Source organism: Balaenoptera ricei, chromosome 9 (assembly GCF_028023285.1).
Source record: "Balaenoptera ricei isolate mBalRic1 chromosome 9, mBalRic1.hap2, whole genome shotgun sequence".
Taxonomy (NCBI): Eukaryota; Metazoa; Chordata; class Mammalia; order Artiodactyla; family Balaenopteridae; genus Balaenoptera; species Balaenoptera ricei.
In genome coordinates, this window is record NC_082647.1 from 22,413,675 (window position 1) to 22,435,094 (window position 21,420).

General features: G+C 35.5%; 1 protein-coding gene across 4 annotated transcripts in view; it reads left to right on the forward strand.

Moving 5' to 3' along the window:
- The window catches only part of COPG2 (COPI coat complex subunit gamma 2), a 137,686-nt gene that overhangs the window by 60,839 nt on the left and 55,427 nt on the right, over window positions 1–21,420 (forward strand). For all 4 annotated transcript variants that reach the window (XM_059933369.1, XM_059933371.1, XM_059933372.1 and 1 more), the window contains 3 exons: window positions 7,089–7,222; window positions 7,987–8,054; window positions 15,994–16,182. In XM_059933369.1, the coding sequence (XP_059789352.1) occupies window positions 7,089–7,222; window positions 7,987–8,054; window positions 15,994–16,182 (391 nt within the window). The remainder of the gene's footprint in view (window positions 1–7,088; window positions 7,223–7,986; window positions 8,055–15,993; window positions 16,183–21,420) is intronic.

Here is a 21,420-nt window from a genome sequence, read left to right on the forward strand (position 1 = left end):
ATTTTGAGGCTCTGTTGTTAAGTCTGTATATGTTTATCATTGTTATATCATCCTGATGTATTGAGCAGCTTCTCATTATGTCTCTTTTTGTCTCTTGTAATATTTTGTCTTAAATTCTCTGTCTGATATTAATATAGCCACTCCTGATCTCTTACGATTAGTTTGCATGGCATATCTTTTCCCATCATTTTACTTTCATCTCATTTGTATCTTTTAATCTAATTTGTATCTCTTGTAGATGGCACATAGTTTGATCTTGCTTTTTTATCCTGTCTGGTAATCTCTATCTTTTGGTTGGGGTGTTTAGACCTTTCCCATTTCATATAATTATTGACATGGTTGTATTTACCTTCGCCATTTTGCTGTTTTTTCTATAGAAGTCTTTTTTGTTCCTCTCTTCCTCTTTGACTGCCTTCTTTTGTGTTAAATAAAATTTTCATTGAATCATTTTAATTTCTCTGTCAATATTTTTACTGTTTAAAAAGTTGTTTCTCTGGGGATTAGAATATGCATTTTAATTTACCACAATCTACTTCAGATTAAGACTAATTTAATTTTAGTAAAATATAGAATCTTTGCTGCAGTATAGTTCTGTACTCTCCCTGCTCCTGTTTGCTATATTGTCATGTATATTACATGTATGTGCATTATCCAATACTGCAGTGTTATAATTATTTTTATACAATTTTATGTCCTTTAAATTAGTTAAGAAGAGAAATGAAAATATTATTTATAGAATCATTTATATTAACTCATATTTACCATTTCTGGTGCTCTTTATTTCGCATTGATTATTCATGTCACTGGAGTCAGTCTTTCAGTTTAACAGACTTCGTTTAGTATTTTTTATAAATCAGGTATGTTAGCAATGCATTGTCTCAGTCACTGCTTATCTGGGAATGTCCTTTTATTAGCCTTCATTTTTGGAACATAGTTCTGCTGGATAGAGAATTTTTATTTTTTTATTTCAACACTTTGAATATGGCATTCTCTATTTCATTGTTTCAGGTGAAAAGCCATTAATTGTATTGTTGCTCCCCTGTACAATGTGATGAGTAGCTTTTATCTTGCTTCTGTCAAGATTTTCTCTTTGTCTTATGCTTTCAGCACTTTGACTATGGTGTGTCTATATGTGGATCTTTTTGTATTTTTCCAACTTGGGATTTGTTGAGCTTCTCAAGTGTGTAGATTAATATTTTTAACAAATTTTGGAAGTTTTGGGTCATTATTTCTCAGGATATTCCTTTTGTCCCTTTGTCTCTCTCCTTTCCTTCTAGGACTCCTATCATGAAAATGTTGGTACACTTGGTCGTATTCCATAGGTCTCCAAGGCTCTGTTTTTTTTTTTCCTTCATTCTTTATTTTCCTCAGCTGGATTATCTCAGTTTAACCTATCCTCAAGTTACTGGCTTTTTCTACTGTCAGTGCAAATCAGCTGTTGAATTGCAGATTTGAATTTTTTGAAAGTTGTTTCTGAACTCTCTCACTTTTTTTTAAATTGAAGTATAGTTGATTTACACTACTGTGTTTCAGGTGTACAGCAAAGTGATTCATTCTTTTTTATGGCTGAGTAATAGTCCACGTGTGTGTGTGTGTGTGTGTGTGTGTGTGTGTGTGTGTGTTTATTATATATATATATATATATGCATATCACCTCTTTATCCATTCATCTGTTGATGGACACTTAGGTTGCTTCCATGTCTTGGCTATTGTAAATAGTGCTGCTGTGAACATTGGGGTGCATGTATCTTTTCGAATTAGAGTTTTTGTCTTTTCTGGTTATATGCCCAAGAATAGGATTGCTGGATCATTTGGTAGCTCTATTTTTAGTTTTTTAAGGAACCTCCATACTGTTTTCCCTACTTACTGGTTGCACCAGTTTACATTCCCACTAACAGTGTAGGAGGGTTCCCTTTTCTCCACACCTTCTCCAGCATTTATTATTTATAGACTTTTTGATGATAGCCATTCTGACTGGTGTAAGGCGATACCTCCTTGTGGTTTTGATTTGCATTTAATTAGTGATATTGACCATCTTTTCATATGCATGTTGGCCATCTGTATATCTTCTTTGGAAAAATGTCTATTTAGGTCATCTGCCCATTTTTTGATTGGGTTGTTTGTTTTTTTTGATATTGAGTTTTATGAGCTGTTTGTATATTTTGGAAATTAACCCCTTGTCAGTCACATTGTTTGCAAATATTTTCTCACATTCTATAGGTTGTATTTTCATTTCATTGATGGTTTCCTTTGCTATGCAGAAGCTTTTAAGTTTGGTTAGGTCCCATTTGTTTATTTTTGGTTTTTTTTCTTTTGCCTTGGGAGACTGGTTTAAGAAAGTATTGCTACTATTTATGTCAGAGAATGTTTTGCCTATCTTCTCTTCCAGGAGTTTTACGGTGTCACATCGTATATGTGTCTTTAAAGCATTTTGAGTTTATTTTTGTATATGATGTGAGGGAGTGTTCTAATTTCATTGATTTACAAATAGCTGTCCAGCTTTCCCAGCACCACTTGCTGAAGGCAGTGTGTTTTCTCCATCGTGTATTCTTGCCTCCTTTGCTGAAGATTAATTGTATGGGTTTGTTTCTGGGCTCTCTATTCTGTTCCATTGATCTACATGTCTGCTTTTGTGCCAATACCACAGCGTTTTGATTAGTGTAGCTTTGTAGTATTGTCTGAAGTCTGGGAGAGTTATACCTCCAGCTTTGTTCTTTTTCCTCAGAATTGCTTTGCCAATTCAGGGCCTTCTGTGATTCCATATAAATTTTAGGATTATTTGTTCTAGTTCTGTGAAAAATGTCATGGGTAGTTTGATAGATATAGCATTAAATTTGTAGATTGCTTTCAGTAGTATGGCCATTTTAATAATATTAATTCTTCCAGTCCAAGAGCATGGGATATCTTTTCATTTCTGTGAATTATCTTCAGTTTCCTTTATCAGTGTTTTAGAGTTCTCAGCATATAGGTCTTTCACCTCCTTGGTTAGGTTTATTCCCGTGTTTGTGTGTGTGTGTGTGTGTGTGTGTGTGTGTGTGTGTGCATGGGTGTGTTTAGTGCGATTTTAAACTTTTTTTTTTTTACTTTCTGATATTTCATTGTTACTGTAAAGAAATGCAACAGATTTCTGTATATTAATCTTGTACCCTGCTACCTTGCTGAATTCATTTATTAGTTCTAATAGTTTTTGTGTGGAGTCTTTAGGTTTTCTGTATAGAGTATTGTGTCATCTGCATATAATGACAATTTTACCTCTTCCCTTCCAATTTGGATACCTTTTATTTCTTTTTCTTGTCTGGTTGCTGAGACTAGGACTTCCAATAATACGTTGAATAGCAGTGGTGAGAGTGGGCACCCTTGTCTTGCTCCAGAATTTAGTGGGAAGGCTTTCAGCTTTTCACTGTTGAGTATTGTGTTGGCTCTGGGTTTGTCATAAATGGTTTTTATTATGTTGAGATGTATTCCCCCTATACCCACTTCAGTGAGAGTTTTCATCGTGAATGGATGTTGAATTTTATCACATGCTTTTTCTACATCTATTGAGATGATCATATGGTTTTTGTCTTTTCTTTTGTTGATGTGGTATATCACATTGATTTGCATATGTTGAACCATCTTTGTGACCCTGGTAAGAATCCAGCTTGATCATGGTGTATGATCCTTTATATGTGTTGTTGGAGTTGGCTTGCTTAAATTTTGTTGAGGATTTTTGCATCTCTGTTTGTCAAAGATATTGGCCAGTAATTTTCTTTTTTTGTAGTGTCTTTGTTTTTGGTATCAGGGTGATGGTGGCTGCATAAACTGACTTTGGGAGTGTTTCCTCCTCTTAAATCTTTTGGAATAATTTGAGAAGGATAGGTATACGTTCCTCTTTGTATGTTTGGTTGAATTCCCCAGTTAAGCCATCTGGTCCTGGATTTTGTTTGTGGGGAGTATTTGGGTTTTTTTGTTTGTTTTTTATTACAGATTCTATTACACTTCTAGTGATTGGTCTGTTCAAATTATGTTTCTTCTTGATTCAGTTCTGGCTGACTGTATGTTTCTAAAACCTTTTCTGTTTCTTCTCGGTTGTTCAATTTGTTGGTTTATAACTGTTCATAGTATTTTCTTATGATTTTTTGTATTTCTGCAGCATTGGTTGTTATTTCTCATTTCTTATTTTGTTTATTTGGGTCTTCTCTCTTTTCTTTTTGGTAGCCTGGCTAGAGGTTTGTCGATTTTGTTTATCCTTTCAAAAAACCAGCTCTTGGTTTTATCGATCTTTTCTATTGTTGTTTTGATCTCTATTTTATTTATTTCCTCTCTGATCTTTATTATTTCCTTCCTTCTAATGACTTTGGGTTTTGTTTCTTCTTCTTTTTTCTAATTCTTTTAGGTGGTAGGTTAGGTTATTTACTTGAGATTTTACTTGTTGCTCGAGAAAGGCCTGTATTGCTCTGAATTTCCCTCTTTGAACTACTTTTGCTGCATCCCATAGATTTTGTAGGTTGTGTTTTCATTGTCATTTGTCTCGAGGTATTTTCTGATTTCCTTTTTGATTTCATTGTTGACTCATTGGTTTTTTAGTAGGATGTTGTTTAGTCTCCATATGATTGTTTTTTCCCATTTTTCTTTCTGTGGTTGATTTCTAGTTTCATACTGTTGCGGTCAGAAAAGATGCTTGAAATAATTTCTGTCTTCTTAAATTCATTGAGGCTTGTTTTGTGTCCTCGTGTGTGGTCTATCCTAGAGAATGTTCCATGAGCACTTGAAAAGAATGTGTATTTTGTTTGTTTTTGTTTTTTTTTGGATGAAGTGTCCTGTAGATACCAATTAAGTACATCCGTTCTATTGTGTCATTTAGGATCTCTCTTGCCTTATTGATTTTCTGTCTCAAAGATCTGTCCATTGATGTCAGTGGGGTGTTAAAGTCTCCTACTATTATTGTATTCCTGTCAATTTCTCCCTTTATGTCTGTTAGTATTTATTTTGTATATTTAGGTGTTCCTACATTGGGTGCATATATATGTTAACAAGTGTAATGTCCTCTTCTTGTACTAATCCCTTTATCATTATATAGTGTCCTTCTTTGTCTTTCTTTTTGGACTTTGTTTTAAAGTCTGTTTTGTCTGATATGAATATCGCTACCCCTGCTTTCTTATTGTTTCCATTTGCATGAAATATCTTTTTCCATCCCCTCACTTTCAATCTATGTGTGACTTTTGCCCTAAAGTGAGTCTCTTGTAGGCAGCATATTGTAGGTACTTGTTTTTTTTATCGGAGCAGATTTGAAATTTTTATTCTAGTTATGCACTTCCCAAATCCAGAGTTTCTATTTGGTTCCTTTAAAAAAAAAAACAAAATTCATTTTTTCCTCTTTATTGATACTCTCTCTCTGGTGAGGCATGATTGTCATGCCTTTAACTTTTTAATTCCCTTTAATTCTTTAGATATGGTTTCTTTTGCTTCTTTGAACATATTTATATTAGTTGACTTAAAGGCTTTGCCTAGTAAATCCAACATCTGGGCTCCTTCAAGACTAATTTCTATTGACTGCTGTTTTTCACTATATCTCACTATTTCTTTGTGTGTCATAGCTTTTTGTCAAAAACTGGATATTTAATATACTGTGGTAACTGACAATCTTATTTCCCCCTTTTCCATCCTCAGAGTTTGTTTTTGTTGCTGTTTGTTGTTGTTGTTTGTTTAGTGACTTTCCTGGACTAATTCTGCAGTCCTTATTCTTTATCATGTGTGGCTACTGAAGTCTGCTTGGTTAGCTGAGTCTTCGGATAATGATTTGACAGATTTTCTTAAATGCTTTTGACCAACATGTCTCCCATCTTTTTTTCAGTGGGCATTTTGTGTGTTGGGGTATGCATAACTGTGCCTTAGTCTTCCCTTCCTAACTGTGCAGAAACTCAAAGTTGAGCATGGGTGAGAGGCTAGAGCTCTGTAAGATCTTTCCTGGCTATTTGCACAGCCTTCTAGATCCCCAGGAATAGGTCAGAAATTAAAGCCCCTTAGGGGCATCTCATTTCTTAGATTTTCTTTTTAAGTTTTTTTGGCCAGACTCTTGTTTGCGCCAACTAGAATCAACACCTGTGGCAACTGCAGTGTTAAGCAATTGCCGCTGTTTTTTGGGAGACAAACCTCCTGGGGATGGGGCTTTCCTCACTGAATGTCCTCAGAGTCAGATGAAATAAAAATTAGCTTCGGGGAATTCCCTGGTGGTCCAGTGGTTTGGACTCCATGCTTCCACTGCAGAGTGCATGGGCTCGACCCCTGGTTGGGGAACTGAGATTCCACATGCTGTGTAGCACGGCCAAAAAATTAGCTTCATGAATGGGGCTTTTTTAAGGAGCATCATTCAGGTCAAGTAGTGACAGTGCTCTGGGAACAGGGCTTTTGATGGTGCTCCAAATTTATCTGCCTCTTTCAGTGGCTACTAGGCTGCTGGCTTTCATAGCTAGTGTGGTTCTGAAGCCCTGGTTTCCAAGGCTACCATGAAGCTGGGAAGAGGGTATGAAATAGAGCAAGTTAAAATACCAGAAAGCTTACTGTTCTTATGAAAATTCAGCTATTCCTCTTGAATAAATGTTCCTAGGATTGTTGCAATCCTTTAGCTAACTTCTAGAGTGTTGAAAAAGTTGATTTTGAAAATTTACACCAGTATTCTCATTGCTTTTATGGAAGAGTGTATTTTCAGAGGTCCTTCATTCATAATTCCAAAAGTGCTTCTCATTCTGTCTGTGCTTTTTTTTTTTTAAAAAAAATATTTATTTATTTATTTATTTGGTCGTGCCGGGTCTTAGTTGCAGCTCGCAGGCTTGTTAGTTGCAGCTTGTGGGCTTGTTAGTTGCGGCTCACTGGCTCCTTAGTTGCAGCACACAGGCTTCTTAGTTGTGGCATATGAACTCTCAGTTGAGGCATGCATGTGGGATCTAATTCCCTGACCAGGGATTGAACCCGGGCCCCCTGAATTGGGAGCATGGAGTCTTAACCACTGTGCCACCAGGGAAGTCCCCCTGTCTGTGCTTTTAGCCACTATGCACATTGCCTCTGTTCTTTATGATATCTAATTATGGCCTATGTCTATTTATTGTCAGCCATGAAAGTCCAGTCTTTGATTTCATTGAGAGCTGCTTGCGAAATAAACATGAAATGGTTATTTATGAAGCTGCTTCAGCTATCATCCATCTTCCTAACTGTACTGCAAGGGAGTTGGCACCTGCTGTTTCAGGTTAGTTGTATATTTGATAACTGGCTTTTGTTTATTTTCTTATGTTTTTGTTTTAAGTTCCATAGGTCTACAGAATAGGTATTTTTGAACCTTAGTTCTGTATATATAGCCTTTACATTTTGATACGTAAATGATTTATTTTAGCTGTTTTTTAATTGCAGTTGTACCTCCATATCCTTGGATTCCACATCCCACCGATTCAACCCAATCGATTCACGGTTGGTTGAATCCTCAGATGTGGAACCTGCAGATACCAAGGGCTGATTGTGCTACACCATTTTATATAAGGGTCTTTAGCATCCCCAGATTTGGGTATCTGCCAGGGGTCCTGGAAGGTCCAGGGTCCAGTCCCCTGCAGATATGGAGGGGTGACTATATTTCTTTTTCTGAAGTTATCATTTCCCCATATTAAAAAATTTAAGTTTTTACTTAGAAAACAAGTAACTTTAATGCCTTCAGTTCTCCATGTTTAAAAAACCCATTTACTCTTACAACCATAAATATTAACACTCTTTAAATTCAGATATTAATGGGTATATTACATGTTTTAGGAAAAAAAATAAACTTTGTTTCCTGTATTTAAAGTTTTTATAGCTCAACAAAAAGTACTTTTTCTATTTTTGATGATGTATTTTTCATGTGAATTTTTGATGCTGTGATCTAATTTCCTTATGCGTATTTTGAATGTGATTCTTCATGTATTTTCAGAAACATGCTATATGTTGAAATGAGCTATGTTCACAGTGACCTTTTTTCTTTCCTAGTTCTTCAGCTTTTCTGTAGTTCTCCTAAGCCAGCTTTGAGATATGCAGCTGTGAGGACCTTGAACAAGGTAGGTGTTCCTTTGCTAACTATTGACTTGTATCAGTGTTCAATTGAGAAACATTAAATACGAAGCATTTGGCTTTCTGTCCAAGGTTAGTAGATATGATTTATGGGCTTCACTACTGTAGCACCTCACTTGTATTTGCAGCCTTAGATATGGCCATTTATACTATTATTCATGTGCTCAATAGCCACATGTAGTTAGTGACTATCATATTAGACACTGCAGATATAGAATATTTCTATCATTGCAGGAAGTTCAGTGCTGGTCTATAGCAACACTATCCAATAGAAACACTATGTGAGTCACATATGCAATTTTAAATTTTATTGTAACCACATTAAATTCTTTTATGATGAGATTAATTTTAAACATATATTTTATTTACCCTAACATTTATAAAATTTATCAATGTGATCAGTATAAAATTATTAGAGATATATTTTACCTTCTGTTTTTTCATATTAAGTCTTTGATATCCGGTGTATATTTTGTATTTACAGCATACCTCTGTTTGGAATAACCACATTTCAAAGGCTTAGTAGTCACATATGGTTATTGGCTACTATACTGAACAGCATAAATCTAGAGGATACAGTGCAGAAACACAGAAGGAATTAAATAACTATAAAAATTTTATTTTATTTATTTATTTTTAAAAATATTTATTTATGTGGTTGTGCTGGGTCTTAGTTGCGGCAGGCAGGCTCCTTAGTTGTGGCTTACCAGCTGCTTATTTGCGGCTCGCTGGCTCCTTAGTTGTGGCATGCAAACTCTTAGTTGTTTCATGCATGTGGGATCTAGTTCCCTGACCAGGGATCGAACCCAGGCTGCCTGCATTGGGAGTGCGAAGTCCCAACCACTGTGCCACCAGGGAAGTCCCTAAAAATTTTAAATGAAAGTTTAATGTTGTAGAATACTGGTCTAATGTAATATGTGGTTGACTATAAATTAATTGTATTAACAATTGGAGGAGAGAGAAATTTAGAGCAGCCATAGAAGGAGGCTTTATAGAACAATATGAATTGTATTTTGAAGAGTTGATGTCGGTTCACATTCCTTCATCTATAATCTTGGGACCAGATGTATCTCAGAAATCAGTATTTTGAGAATTTTAGAGAGGTAATATGGTGCCATCTCTTATATTAATACTAACCCCTTTGGGCCTGGAGCAGTTAGACACATTAGACACGTTAATATTTCTGCTTTATACGTATGACTATCCTCACTACATGGAATAAATTAAGACTCAGTTTTACATTAGTTTGGGTCATTTTTTGCTGTTAAGTGATTTTGATGGCAATACTTTGCTGAGTTTTCAAAATTTTAGCATAATGGATAAAGGATTCTATACCAGTATAGGATTAGGCAGAGAGGTGAACATCATCAACAAAAGCAAAGAAGCAGGACAATGACAGACATGTTTTAGTGACCGTGAGCAATCCAGTTTGGTTGGAGTTTGCTTGCTTAAATACAGAAGTGTTCTTATAAGTGGTAAGATATTACATTTAAGTGTCTTCGAGTAGTGTTTATCATTCTAGGTCCTACTCTCAGAGATTCTAAAATCTAGTAGAATAGGTAACCATGAACACATGTACTATAAGGAGAAACAGGCCAACTGTAATAAAAGGCAGAATATGATATTGTTATAAAGGTTATAGAAACTTAGGAAGATAAAGTGCTGTGCTATACTGTAACTAGCAGTTAATCATTTATCAAATGATATATCGTATCTTATTTATTAGAAACATTCATCTTGAAAAAAATGCTTTTTACCATATGTTGTCACATTTAGATTTTAAAAAGGCATTTACCTTAATTAAAATTTCTGACCAGTCCCTCCCATCAAGCCTCTTAGATAGCCTCATCCACCAGAGGGCAGACAGCAGAAGCAAGAACTACAGTCCTGCAGCCTGTGGAACAAAAACCACATTCACAGAAAGATAGACAAGATGAAAAGGCAGAGGGCTATGTACCAGATGAAGGAACAAGATAAAACCCCAGAAAAACAACTAAATGAAGTGGAGATAGGCAACCTTCCAGAAAAAGAACTCAGAGTAATGATAGTGAAGATGATCCAGGACCTCGGAAAAACAATGGAGGCAAAGATTGAGAACATGCAAGAAATGTTTAACAAAGACCTAGAAGAATTAAAGAACAAACACACAGAGATGAACAATACAATAACTGAAATGAAAACTACACTAGAAGGAGTCAATAGCAGAATAACTGAGGCAGAAGAACGGATAAGTGACCTGGAAGACAGAATGGTGGAATTCACTGCTGCGGAACAGAATAAAGAAAAAAAAATGAAAAGAAATGAAGACAGCCTAAGAGACCTCTGGGACAACATTAAAGGCAACAACATTCACATTATAGGGATCCCAGAAGGAGAAGACAGAAAGGACCAGAGAAAATATTTGAAGAGATAATAGTTGAAAACTTCCCTAACATGGGAAAGGAAATAGCCACCCAAGTCCAGGAAGCACAGAGAGTCCCATATAGCATAAACCCAAGGAGAAACACGCCGAGACACAGAGTAATCAAATTGGCAAAAATTAAAGACAAAGAAAAATTACTGAAAGCAGCCAGGGAAAAACTACAAATAACATACAAGGGAACTCCCATAAGGTTAACAGCTGATTTCTCAGCAGAAACTCTACAAGACAGAAGGGAGTGGCATGATATACTTAAAGTGATGAAAGGGAAGAACCTACAACCAAGATTACTTTACCCGGCAAGGATCTCATTCAGATTTGATGGAGAAATTAAAGTGTTTACAGATAAGCAAAAGCTGAGAGAATTCAGCACCACCAAACCAGCTCTACAACAAATGCTAAAGGAACTTCTCTAAGTGGGAAACACAAGAGAAGAAAAGGACCTACAAAAACATACCCAAAACAATTAAGAAAATGGTCAAAGGAACATACATATCAATAATTACCTTAAACGTGAATGGATTAAATGCTCCAGCCAAAAGACACAGGCTTGCTGAATGGATACAAAAACAAGACCCATATATATGCTGTCTACAAGAGACCCACTTCAGACCTAGGGACACATACAGACTGAAAGTGGGGGGATGGAAAAAGATATTCCATGCAAATGGAAATCAAAAGAAAGCTGGAGTAGCAATACTCATATCAGATAAAATAGACTTTAAAATAAGAATGTTACAAGAGACAAGGAAAGACACTACATAATGATCAAGGGATCAATCCAAGAAGAAGATATAACAATTATAAATATACATGCACCCAACATAGGAGCACCTCAATAAATAAGGCAACTGCTAACAGCTATAAAAGAGGAAATCGACAGTAACACAGTAATAGTGGGGGACTTTAACACCTCACTTACACCAATGGACAGATCATCCAAAATGAAAATAAATAAGGAAACAGAAGCTTTAAGTGACACAATAGACCAGATAGATTTAATTGATATTTATAGGACATTCCATCCCAAAACAGCAGATTACACTTTCTTCTCAAGTGCACACGGAACATTCTCCAGGATAGATCACATCTTGGGTCACAAATCAAGCCTCAGTAAGTTTAAGAATATTGAAATCATATCAAGCATCTTTTCTGACCACAACGCTATGAGATAAGAAATGAATTACAGGGGAAAAAACATAAAAAACACAAACACATAGAGGCTAAACAATACATTACTAAATAACCAAGAGATCACTGAAGAAATCAGAGGAAATCAAAAAATACCTAGAGACATATGACAATGAAAACACGACGATCCAAAACCTATGGGATGCAGCAAAAGCAGTTCTAAGAGGGAAGTTTATAGCTATACAAGCCTACCTCAAGAAACAAGAAAAATCTCAAAAAAGCAATCTAACCTTACACCTAAAGGAACTAGAGAAAGAAGAATAAACAAAACCCAAAGTTAGCTGAAGGAAAGAAATCATAAAGATCAGAGCAGAAATAAATGAAATAGAAACAAAGAAAACAATAGCAAAGATCAATAAAACTAAAAGCTGGTTCTTTGAGAAGATAAACAAAATTGATAAACCATTAGCCAGACTCATCAAGAAAAAGAGGGAGAGGACTCAAATCAATAAAATTAGAAATGAAAAAGGAGAAGTTACAACAGACACCGCAGAAATACAAAGCATCCTAAGAGACTACTACAAACAACTCTATGCCAATAAAATGGACAACCTGGAAGAAATGGACAAATTCTTAGAAAGGTATAACCTTCCAAGACTGAACCAGGAAGAAACAGAAAATATGAACAGAACAATCACAAGTAATGAAATTGAAACTGTGATTAAAAATCTTCCAACAAACAAAAAAGTCCAGGACCAGATGGCTTCACAGGTGAATTCTATCAAACATTTAGAGAAGAGCTAACACCCATCCTTCTCAAACTCTTCCAAAAAATTGCAGAGGAAGGAACACTCCCAAACTCATTCTGTGAGGCCACCATCACCCTGATACCAAAACCAGACAAAGATACTACAAAAAAAGAAAATTACAGACCAATATCACTGATGAATATAGATGCAAAAATCCTCAACAAAATACTAGCAAACAGAATCCAACAACACATTAAAAGGATCATACACCATGATCAAGTGGGATTTATCCCAGGGAGGCAAGGATTCTTCAGTATACGCAAATAAATCAATGTGATACACCATATTAACAAACTGAAGAATAAAAACCATATGACCATCTCAATAGATGCAGAAAAAGCTTTTGACAAAATTCAACACCCATTTATGATAAAAACTCTCCAGAAAGGGCATAGAGGGAACCTACCTCAACATAATAAAGGCCATATACGACAAACCCACAGCAAACATCATTCTCAGTGGTGAAAAACTGAAAGCATTTCCTCCAAGATCAGGAACGAGACAAGGATGTCCACTCTCACCACTATTATTCAACATAGTTTTGGAAGTCCTAGCCATGGCAATCAGAGAAGAAAAAGAAATAAAAGGAATACAAATTGGAAAAGAAGAAGTAAAAGTGTCACTGTTTGCAGATGACATGATACTATACATAGAGAATCCTAAAGATGCCACCAGAAAACTACTAGAGCTAATCAATGAATTTGGTAAAGTTGCAGGATACAAAATTAATGCACAGAAATCTCTTGCGTTCCTATATACTAATGATGAAAAATCTGAAAGAGAAATTAAGGAAACACTCCCATTTACCACTGCAACAAAAAGAATAAAATACCTAGGAATAAACCTACCTAGGGAGACAGAAGACCTGTATGCAGAAAACTATAAGACACTGATGAAAGAAATTAAAGATGATACCAACAGATGGAGAGATATACCATGTTCTTGGATTGGAAGAATCAATATTGTGAAAATGACTATACTACCCAAAGCAATCTACAGATTCAATGCAATCCCTATCAAATTACCAATGGCATTTTTTACGGAACTAGAACAAAAAATCTTAAAATTTGTATGGAGACACAAAAGACCCCGAATAGGCAAAGCAGTCTTGAGGGAAAACAATGGAGCTGGAGGAATCAGATTCCCTGACTTCAGACTATACTACAAAGCTACAGTAATCAAGACAATATGGTACTGGCACAAAAACAGAAACACAGATCAATGGAACAAGATAGAAAGCCCAGAGATAAACCCATGCACCTATGGTCAACTAATCTATGACAAAGGAGGCAAGGATATACAATGGAGAAAAGACAGTCTCTTCAGTAAGTGGTGCTGGGAAAACTGGACAGCTACATGTAAAAGAATGAAATTAGAACACTCCCTAACATCATACACAAAAATAAACTCAAAATGGATTCGAGACCTAAATGTAAGACCGGACACTATAAAACTCTTTAGAGGAAAACATAGGAAGAACACTCTTTGACATAAATCACAGCAAGATCTTTTTTGATCCCCCTCCTAGAGTAATAGAAATAAAATAAATAAATAAACAAATGGGACCTAATGAAACTTCAAAGCTTTTGCACAGCAAAGGAAACCATAAACAAGATGAAAAGACAACCCTCAGAGTGGGAGAAAATATTTGCAAACAAAGCAACGGACAAAGGATTAATCTCCAAAATACATAAACAGCTCATGCAGCTCAATATTAAAAAAAGAAACACCCAATCCAAAGATGGGCAGAAGACCTAAATAGACCTTTCTCCAAAGAAGACATACAGATGGCCAAGAAGCACATGAAAAACTGCTCAACATCACTAATTATTAGAGAAATGCAAATCAAAACTACAATGAGGTATCACCTCACACCACTTAGAATGGGCATCATCAGAAAATCTACAAACAACAAATGCTGGAGAGGGTGTGGAGAAAAGGGACCCCTCTTGCACTGTTGGTAGGAATGTAAATTGATACAGCCACTATGGAGAACAGTATGGAGGGTCCTTAAAAAACTAAAACTAGAATTACCCTATGATCCAGCAATCCCACTACTGGGCATATACCCAGAGAAAACCATAATTCAAAAAGACACATGCACCCCAATGTTCATTGCAGCACTGTTTACAATAGCCAGGTCATGGAAGCAACCTAAATGCCCATCGACAGACGAATGGATAAAGAAGATGTGGTACGTGTATACAATGGAATATTACTCAGCCATAAAAAGGAACGAAATTGAGTCATTTGTTGAGACGTGGGTGGATCTAGAGAGTGTCATACAGAGTGAAGTAAGTCAGAAAGAGAAAAACAAATATCGTATATTAACGCATGTATGTGGAACCTAGAAAAATGGTACAGATGAACCAGTTTGCAGGGCAGAAGTTGAGACACAGATGTAGAGAACAAATATATGGACACCAAGGGGGGAAAACCACGGTGGGGTGGGTATGGTTGTGTGCTGAATTGGGCGATTGGGATTGGCATGTATACACTGATGTGTATAAAATTGATGACTAATAAGAACCTGCAGTATAAAAAAACAAAGAAACAAATAAAAAAACAACTAATACTAAACTTTCTTTGGGTTATGTGTATGGAAATATGTTAATATAAATGTTTCAGATATTACATGAAATTTCTAAAAATCTTATATGTTCTGGTATAATGTTATAAGTCATAATTCTAGTTATTACTTTAAAATGTGTATCTCAGAAATAACTAAATTTCCTTGTCAATTACATTATTATGAACTTTCATCATATCTTTAACTGTGGTCATTTTTAAGTCTTTTGTCATTTACAGAGAGTTCTGGGTGCTTTCACAAAAATGTTCCTATAAAAGGGTTTCATTTTCAAGGAATTCATGGAAAAGACTCTGACAAGTACAGGTTTCTGATAGCTGACTATACTGCTGAAGTGAATGAATAAGCATTTTCAGAACTCTAATGGAAAACTGATGAATTCATAAAAGTGCTAACAAAAGATCAAGATGAAAAAAAAATTAATTACATGGGACTGAGTGAACTGATGAGGATGATTATAATTTTTGTGACTTTCTGTTTGAATTAAAAAAAAATCCCACAAGGATTCAGAGGCAAAAATATACAAATCAATTTACACTGCAAAGTAAAGGAGCTGTTACAGTGGAGGATTACTGGACTGGATGTTAATATTATGACATAGTATGAGTGTGTTTCGTGTTTGGTAATTGCAATCATCGTTGCTTTTGTTGTGGTCATCCATTTACAATGCTTGGTGTCAGTTTATTTATCTCTTGTAAAAATAAAATACAGTGTGTGTGTGTGTGTGTGTGTGTGTGTGTGAGTTGTGAAAAAAAAAAGGAAACTTTTAAATTCCTGATTCTGGTTTTGCACACCTGTATAATTAATGGTGATGATCATATTATAAGGGGAGGCCCAAATAGAAATTACAAATAAAGGAAATAAAATTCCATTTTTTAAAGTAAAAAAAAAAAATTTCTATTTTCGTCTTCTTTTCTTTTTTGAAGTTCTGGTCTTTATCAGTAGCAATTTGCTTAATTTTTTTCTTGCCCTTTGACAAGGTGGCAATGAAGCACCCCTCTGCTGTTACTGCCTGCAATCTGGACTTAGAAAACTTGATCACAGACTCAAACAGAAGCATTGCTACCCTGGCCATTACTACACTCCTCAAAACAGGAAGTGAGAGCAGTGTGGACAGGCTCATGAAGCAGATATCATCCTTTGTGTCTGAAATCTCAGATGAGTTCAAGGTAAGAGTTTAAATATGAGCATGTTTTCTCCCAGTCTCTGGCTTACCTATTTCATTTCTTTTTTTTTTTTCAATAAATTTTATTTGCTTTTAAAAAATAATAATTCTTATTAAAAATAGAGATGTACATGACATATATATGAAGAATATAAATAAATCACCTAAAAAACAGCTACAAATTACCCAAAATCTCAATATCCCAGAACACCTTTATGATATTTGTTAAACATGATTCCAAATATAGCTCTGTATATGTGCAGTTGGGTAAATGAATAGCTAGATATATTCAGAAAAAAATTATGAGAAAAAAAAATTAATAGAAATATAATCATACTATGAATATTATTTTAAAATTAACAATATAAAAATATATTTGGAACTTTAAAAAGGAAAATAATTAAAACTGAAGTTAATTGTGAACTTCAAATAAGTATTTCTTTATGCAAGACAGTTTTTTCTTTTTTTTTTTTATTTTAAACATTTTATCAAGAAGGCACATTTTTTTTTTATACAGCAGGTTTTTATTAGTCATCAGTTTTATACACATCAGTGTATACATGTCAATCCCAATCACCCAATTCATCACACCACCACCCCCACCCCCCCGCAGCTTTCCCCCTCTGGTGTCCATATGTTTGTTCTCTACATCTGTGTCTCAATTTCTGCCCTGCAAACTGGTTCATCTGTACCATTTTTCTAGGTTCCACATATATGCATTAATATGTGATATTTATTTTTCTCTTTCTGACTTACTTCACTCTGTATGACACTCTCTAGATCCACCCACGTCTCAACAAATGACCCAATTTCGTTCCTTTTTATGGCTGAGTAATATTCCATTGTATATACGTACCACATCTTCTTTATCCATTCGTCTGTCGATGGGCATTTAGGTTGCTTCCATGACCTGGCTATTGTAAACAGTGCTGCAATGAACATTGGGGTGCATGTGTCTTTTTGAATTATGGTTTTCTCTGGGTATATGCCCAGTAGTGGGATTGCTGGATCATAGGGTAATTCTAGTTTTAGTTTTTTAAGGACCCTCCATACTGTTCTCCATAGTGGCTGTATCAATTTACATTCCTACCAACAGTGCAAGAGGGGTCCCTTTTCTCCACACCCTCTCCAGCATTTGTTGTTTGTAGATTTTCTGATGATGCCCATTCTAAGTGGTGTGAGGTGATACCTCATTGTAGTTTTGATTTGCATTTCTCTAATAATTAGTGATGTTGAGCAGTTTTTCATGTGCTTCTTGGCCATCTGTATGTCTTCTTTGGAGAAAGGTCTATTTAGGTCTTCTGCCCATCTTTGGATTGGGTGTTTCTTTTTTTAATATTGAGCTGCATGAGCTGTTTATGTATTTTGGAGATTAATCCTTTGTCCGTTGCTTTGTTTGCAAATATTTTCTCCCACTCTGAGGGTTGTCTTTTCATCTTGTTTATGGTTTCCTTTGCTGTGCAAAAGCTTTGAAGTTTCATTAGGTCCCATTTGTTTATTTATTTATTTTATTTCTATTACTCTAGGAGGGGGATCAAAAAAGATCTTGCTGTGATTTATGTCAAAGAGTGTTCTTCCTATGTTTTCCTCTAAAGAGTTTTATAGTGTCCGGTCTTACATTTAGGTCTCGAATCCATTTTGAGTTTATTTTTGTGTATGATGTTAGGGAGTGTTCTAATTTCATTCTTTTACATGTAGCTGTCCAGTTTTCCCAGCACCACTTACTGAAGAGACTGTCTTTTCTCCATTGTATATCCTTGCCTCCTTTGTCATAGATTAGTTGACCATAGGTGCATGGGTTTATCTCTGGGCTTTCTATCTTGTTCCATTGATCTGTGTTTCTGTTTTTGTGCCAGTACCATATTGTCTTGATTACTGTAGCTTTGTAGTATAGTCTGAAGTCAGGGAATCTGATTCCTCCAGCTCCATTGTTTTCCCTCAAGACTGCTTTGCCTATTCGGGGTCTTTTGTGTCTCCATACAAATTTTAAGATTTTTTGTTCTAGTTCCGTAAAAAATGCCATTGGTAATTTGATAGGGATTGCATTGAATCTGTAGATTGCTTTGGGTAGTATAGTCATTTTCACAATATTGATTCTTCCAATCCAAGAACATGGTATATCTCTCCATCTGTTGGTATCATCTTTAATTTCTTTCATCAGTGTCTTATAGTTTTCTGCATACAGGTCTTCTGTCTCCCTAGGTAGGTTTATTCCTAGGTATTTTATTCTTTTTGTTGCAGTGGTAAATGGGAGTGTTTCCTTAATTTCTCTTTCAGATTTTTCATCATTAGTATATAGGAACGCAAGAGATTTCTGTGCATTAATTTTGTATCCTGCAACTTTACCAAATTCATTGATTAGCTCTAGTAGTTTTCTGGTGGCATCTTTAGGATTCTCTATGTATAGTATCATGTCATCTGCAAACAGTGACACTTTTACTTCTTCTTTTCCAATTTGTATTCCTTTTATTTCTTTTTCTTCTCTGATTGCCATGGCTAGGACTTCCAAAACTATGTTGAATAATAGTGGTGAGAGTGGACATCCTTGTCTCGTTCCTGATCTTGGAGGAAATGCTTTCAGTTTTTCACCACTGAGAATGATGTTTGCTGTGGGTTTGTCGTATATGGCCTTTATTATGTTGAGGTAGGTTCCCTCTATGCCCTTTCTGGAGAGTTTTTATCATAAATGGGTGTTGAATTTTGTCAAAAGCTTTTTCTGCATCTATTGAGATGGTCATATGGTTTTTATTCTTCAGTTTGTTAATATGGTGTATCACATTGATTTATTTGCGTATACTGAAGAATCCTTGCCTCCCTGGGATAAATCCCACTTGATCATGGTGTATGATCCTTTTAATGTGTTGTTGGATTCTGTTTGCTAGTATTTTGTTGAGGATTTTTGCATCTATATTCATCAGTGATATTGGTCTGTAATTTTCTTTTTTTGTAGTATCTTTGTCTGGTTTTGGTATCAGGGTGATGGTGGCCTCACAGAATGAGTTTGGGAGTGTTCCTTCCTCTGCAATTTTTTGGAAGAGTTTGAGAAGGATGGGTGTTAGCTCTTCTCTAAATGTTTGATAGAATTCACCTGTGAAGCCATCTGGTCCTGGACTTTTTTGTTTGTTGGAAGATTTTTAATCACAGTTTCAATTTCATTACTTGTGATTGTTCTGTTCATATTTTCTGTTTCTTCCTGGTTCAGTCTTGGAAGGTTATACCTTTCTAAGAATTTGTCCATTTCTTCCAGGTTGTCCATTTTATTGGCATAGAGTTGTTTGTAGTAGTCTCTTAGGATGCTTTGTATTTCTGCGGTGTCTGTTGTAACTTCTCCTTTTTCATTTCTAATTTTATTGATTTGAGTCCTCTCCCTCTTTTTCTTGATGAGTCTGGCTAATGGTTTATCAATTTTGTTTATCTTCTCAAAGAACCAGCTTTTAGTTTTATTGATCTTTGCTATTGTTTTCTTTGTTTCTATTTCATTTATTTCTGCTCTGATCTTTATGATTTCTTTCCTTCAGCTAACTTTGGGTTTTGTTTATTCTTCTTTCTCTAGTTCCTTTAGGTGTAAGGTTAGATTGCTTTTTTGAGATTTTTCTTGTTTCTTGAGGTAGGCTTGTATAGCTATAAACTTCCCTCTTAGAACTGCTTTTGCTGCATCCCATAGGTTTTGGATCGTCGTGTTTTCATTGTCATATGTCTCTAGGTATTTTTTGATTTCCTCTGATTTCTTCAGTGATCTCTTGGTTATTTAGTAATGTATTGTTTAGCCTCTATGTGTTTGTGTTTTTTATGTTTTTTCCCCTGTAATTCATTTCTTATCTCATAGCGTTGTGGTCAGAAAAGATGCTTGATATGATTTCAATATTCTTAAACTTACTGAGGCTTGATTTGTGACCCAAGATGTGATCTATCCTGGAGAATGTTCCGTGTGCACTTGAGAAGAAAGTGTAATCTGCTGTTTTGGGATGGAATGTCCTATAAATATCAATTAAATCTATCTGGTCTATTGTGTCACTTAAAGCTTCTGTTTCCTTATTTATTTTCATTTTGGATGATCTGTCCATTGGTGTAAGTGAGGTGTTAAAGTCCCCCACTATTACTGTGTTACTGTCGATTTCCTCTTTTATAGCTGTTAGCAGTTGCCTTATTTATTGAGGTGCTCCTATGTTGGGTGCATGTATATTTATAATTGTTATATCTTCTTCTTGGATTGATCCCTTGATCATTATGTAGTGTCTTTCCTTGTCTCTTGTAACATTCTTATTTTAAAGTCTATTTTATCTGATATGAGTATTGCTACTCCAGCTTTCTTTTGATTTCCATTTGCATGGAATATCTTTTTCCATCCCCCCACTTTCAGTCTGTATGTGTCCCTAGGTCTGAAGTGGGTCTCTTGTAGACAGCATATATATGGGTCTTGTTTTTGTATCCATTCAGCAAGCCTGTGTCTTTTGGCTGGAGCATTTAATCCATTCACGTTTAAGGTAATTATTGATATGTATGTTCCTTTGACCATTTTCTTAATTGTTTTGGGTATGTTTTTGTAGGTCCTTTTCTTCTCTTGTGTTTCCCACTTAGAGAAGTTCCTTTAGCATTTGTTGTAGAGCTGGTTTGGTGGTGCTGAATTCTCTCAGCTTTTGCTTATCTGTAAACACTTTAATTTCTCCATCAAATCTGAATGAGATCCTTGCCGGGTAAAGTAATCTTGGTTGTAGGTTCTTCCCTTTCATCACTTTAAGTATATCATGCCACTCCCTTCTGTCTTGTAGAGTTTCTGCTGAGAAATCAGCTGTTAACCTTATGGGAGTTCCCTTGTATGTTATTTGTAGTTTTTCCCTGGCTGCTTTCAGTAATTTTTCTTTGTCTTTAATTTTTGCCAATTTGATTACTCTGTGTCTCGGCGTGTTTCTCCTTGGGTTTATGCTATATGGGACTCTCTGTGCTTCCTGGACTTGGGTGGCTATTTCCTTTCCCATGTTAGGGAAGTTTTCAACTATTATCTCTTCAAATATTTTCTCTGGTCCTTTCTGTCTTCTCCTTCTGGGATCCCTATAATGTGAATGTTGTTGCCTTTAATGTTGTCCCAGAGGTCTCTTAGGCTGTCTTCATTTCTTTTCATTTTTTTTTCTTTATTCTGTTCCGCAGCAGTGAATTCCACCATTCTGTCTTCCAGGTCACTTATCCGTTCTTCTGCCTCAGTTATTCTGCTATTGACTCCTTCTAGTGTAGTTTTCATTTCAGT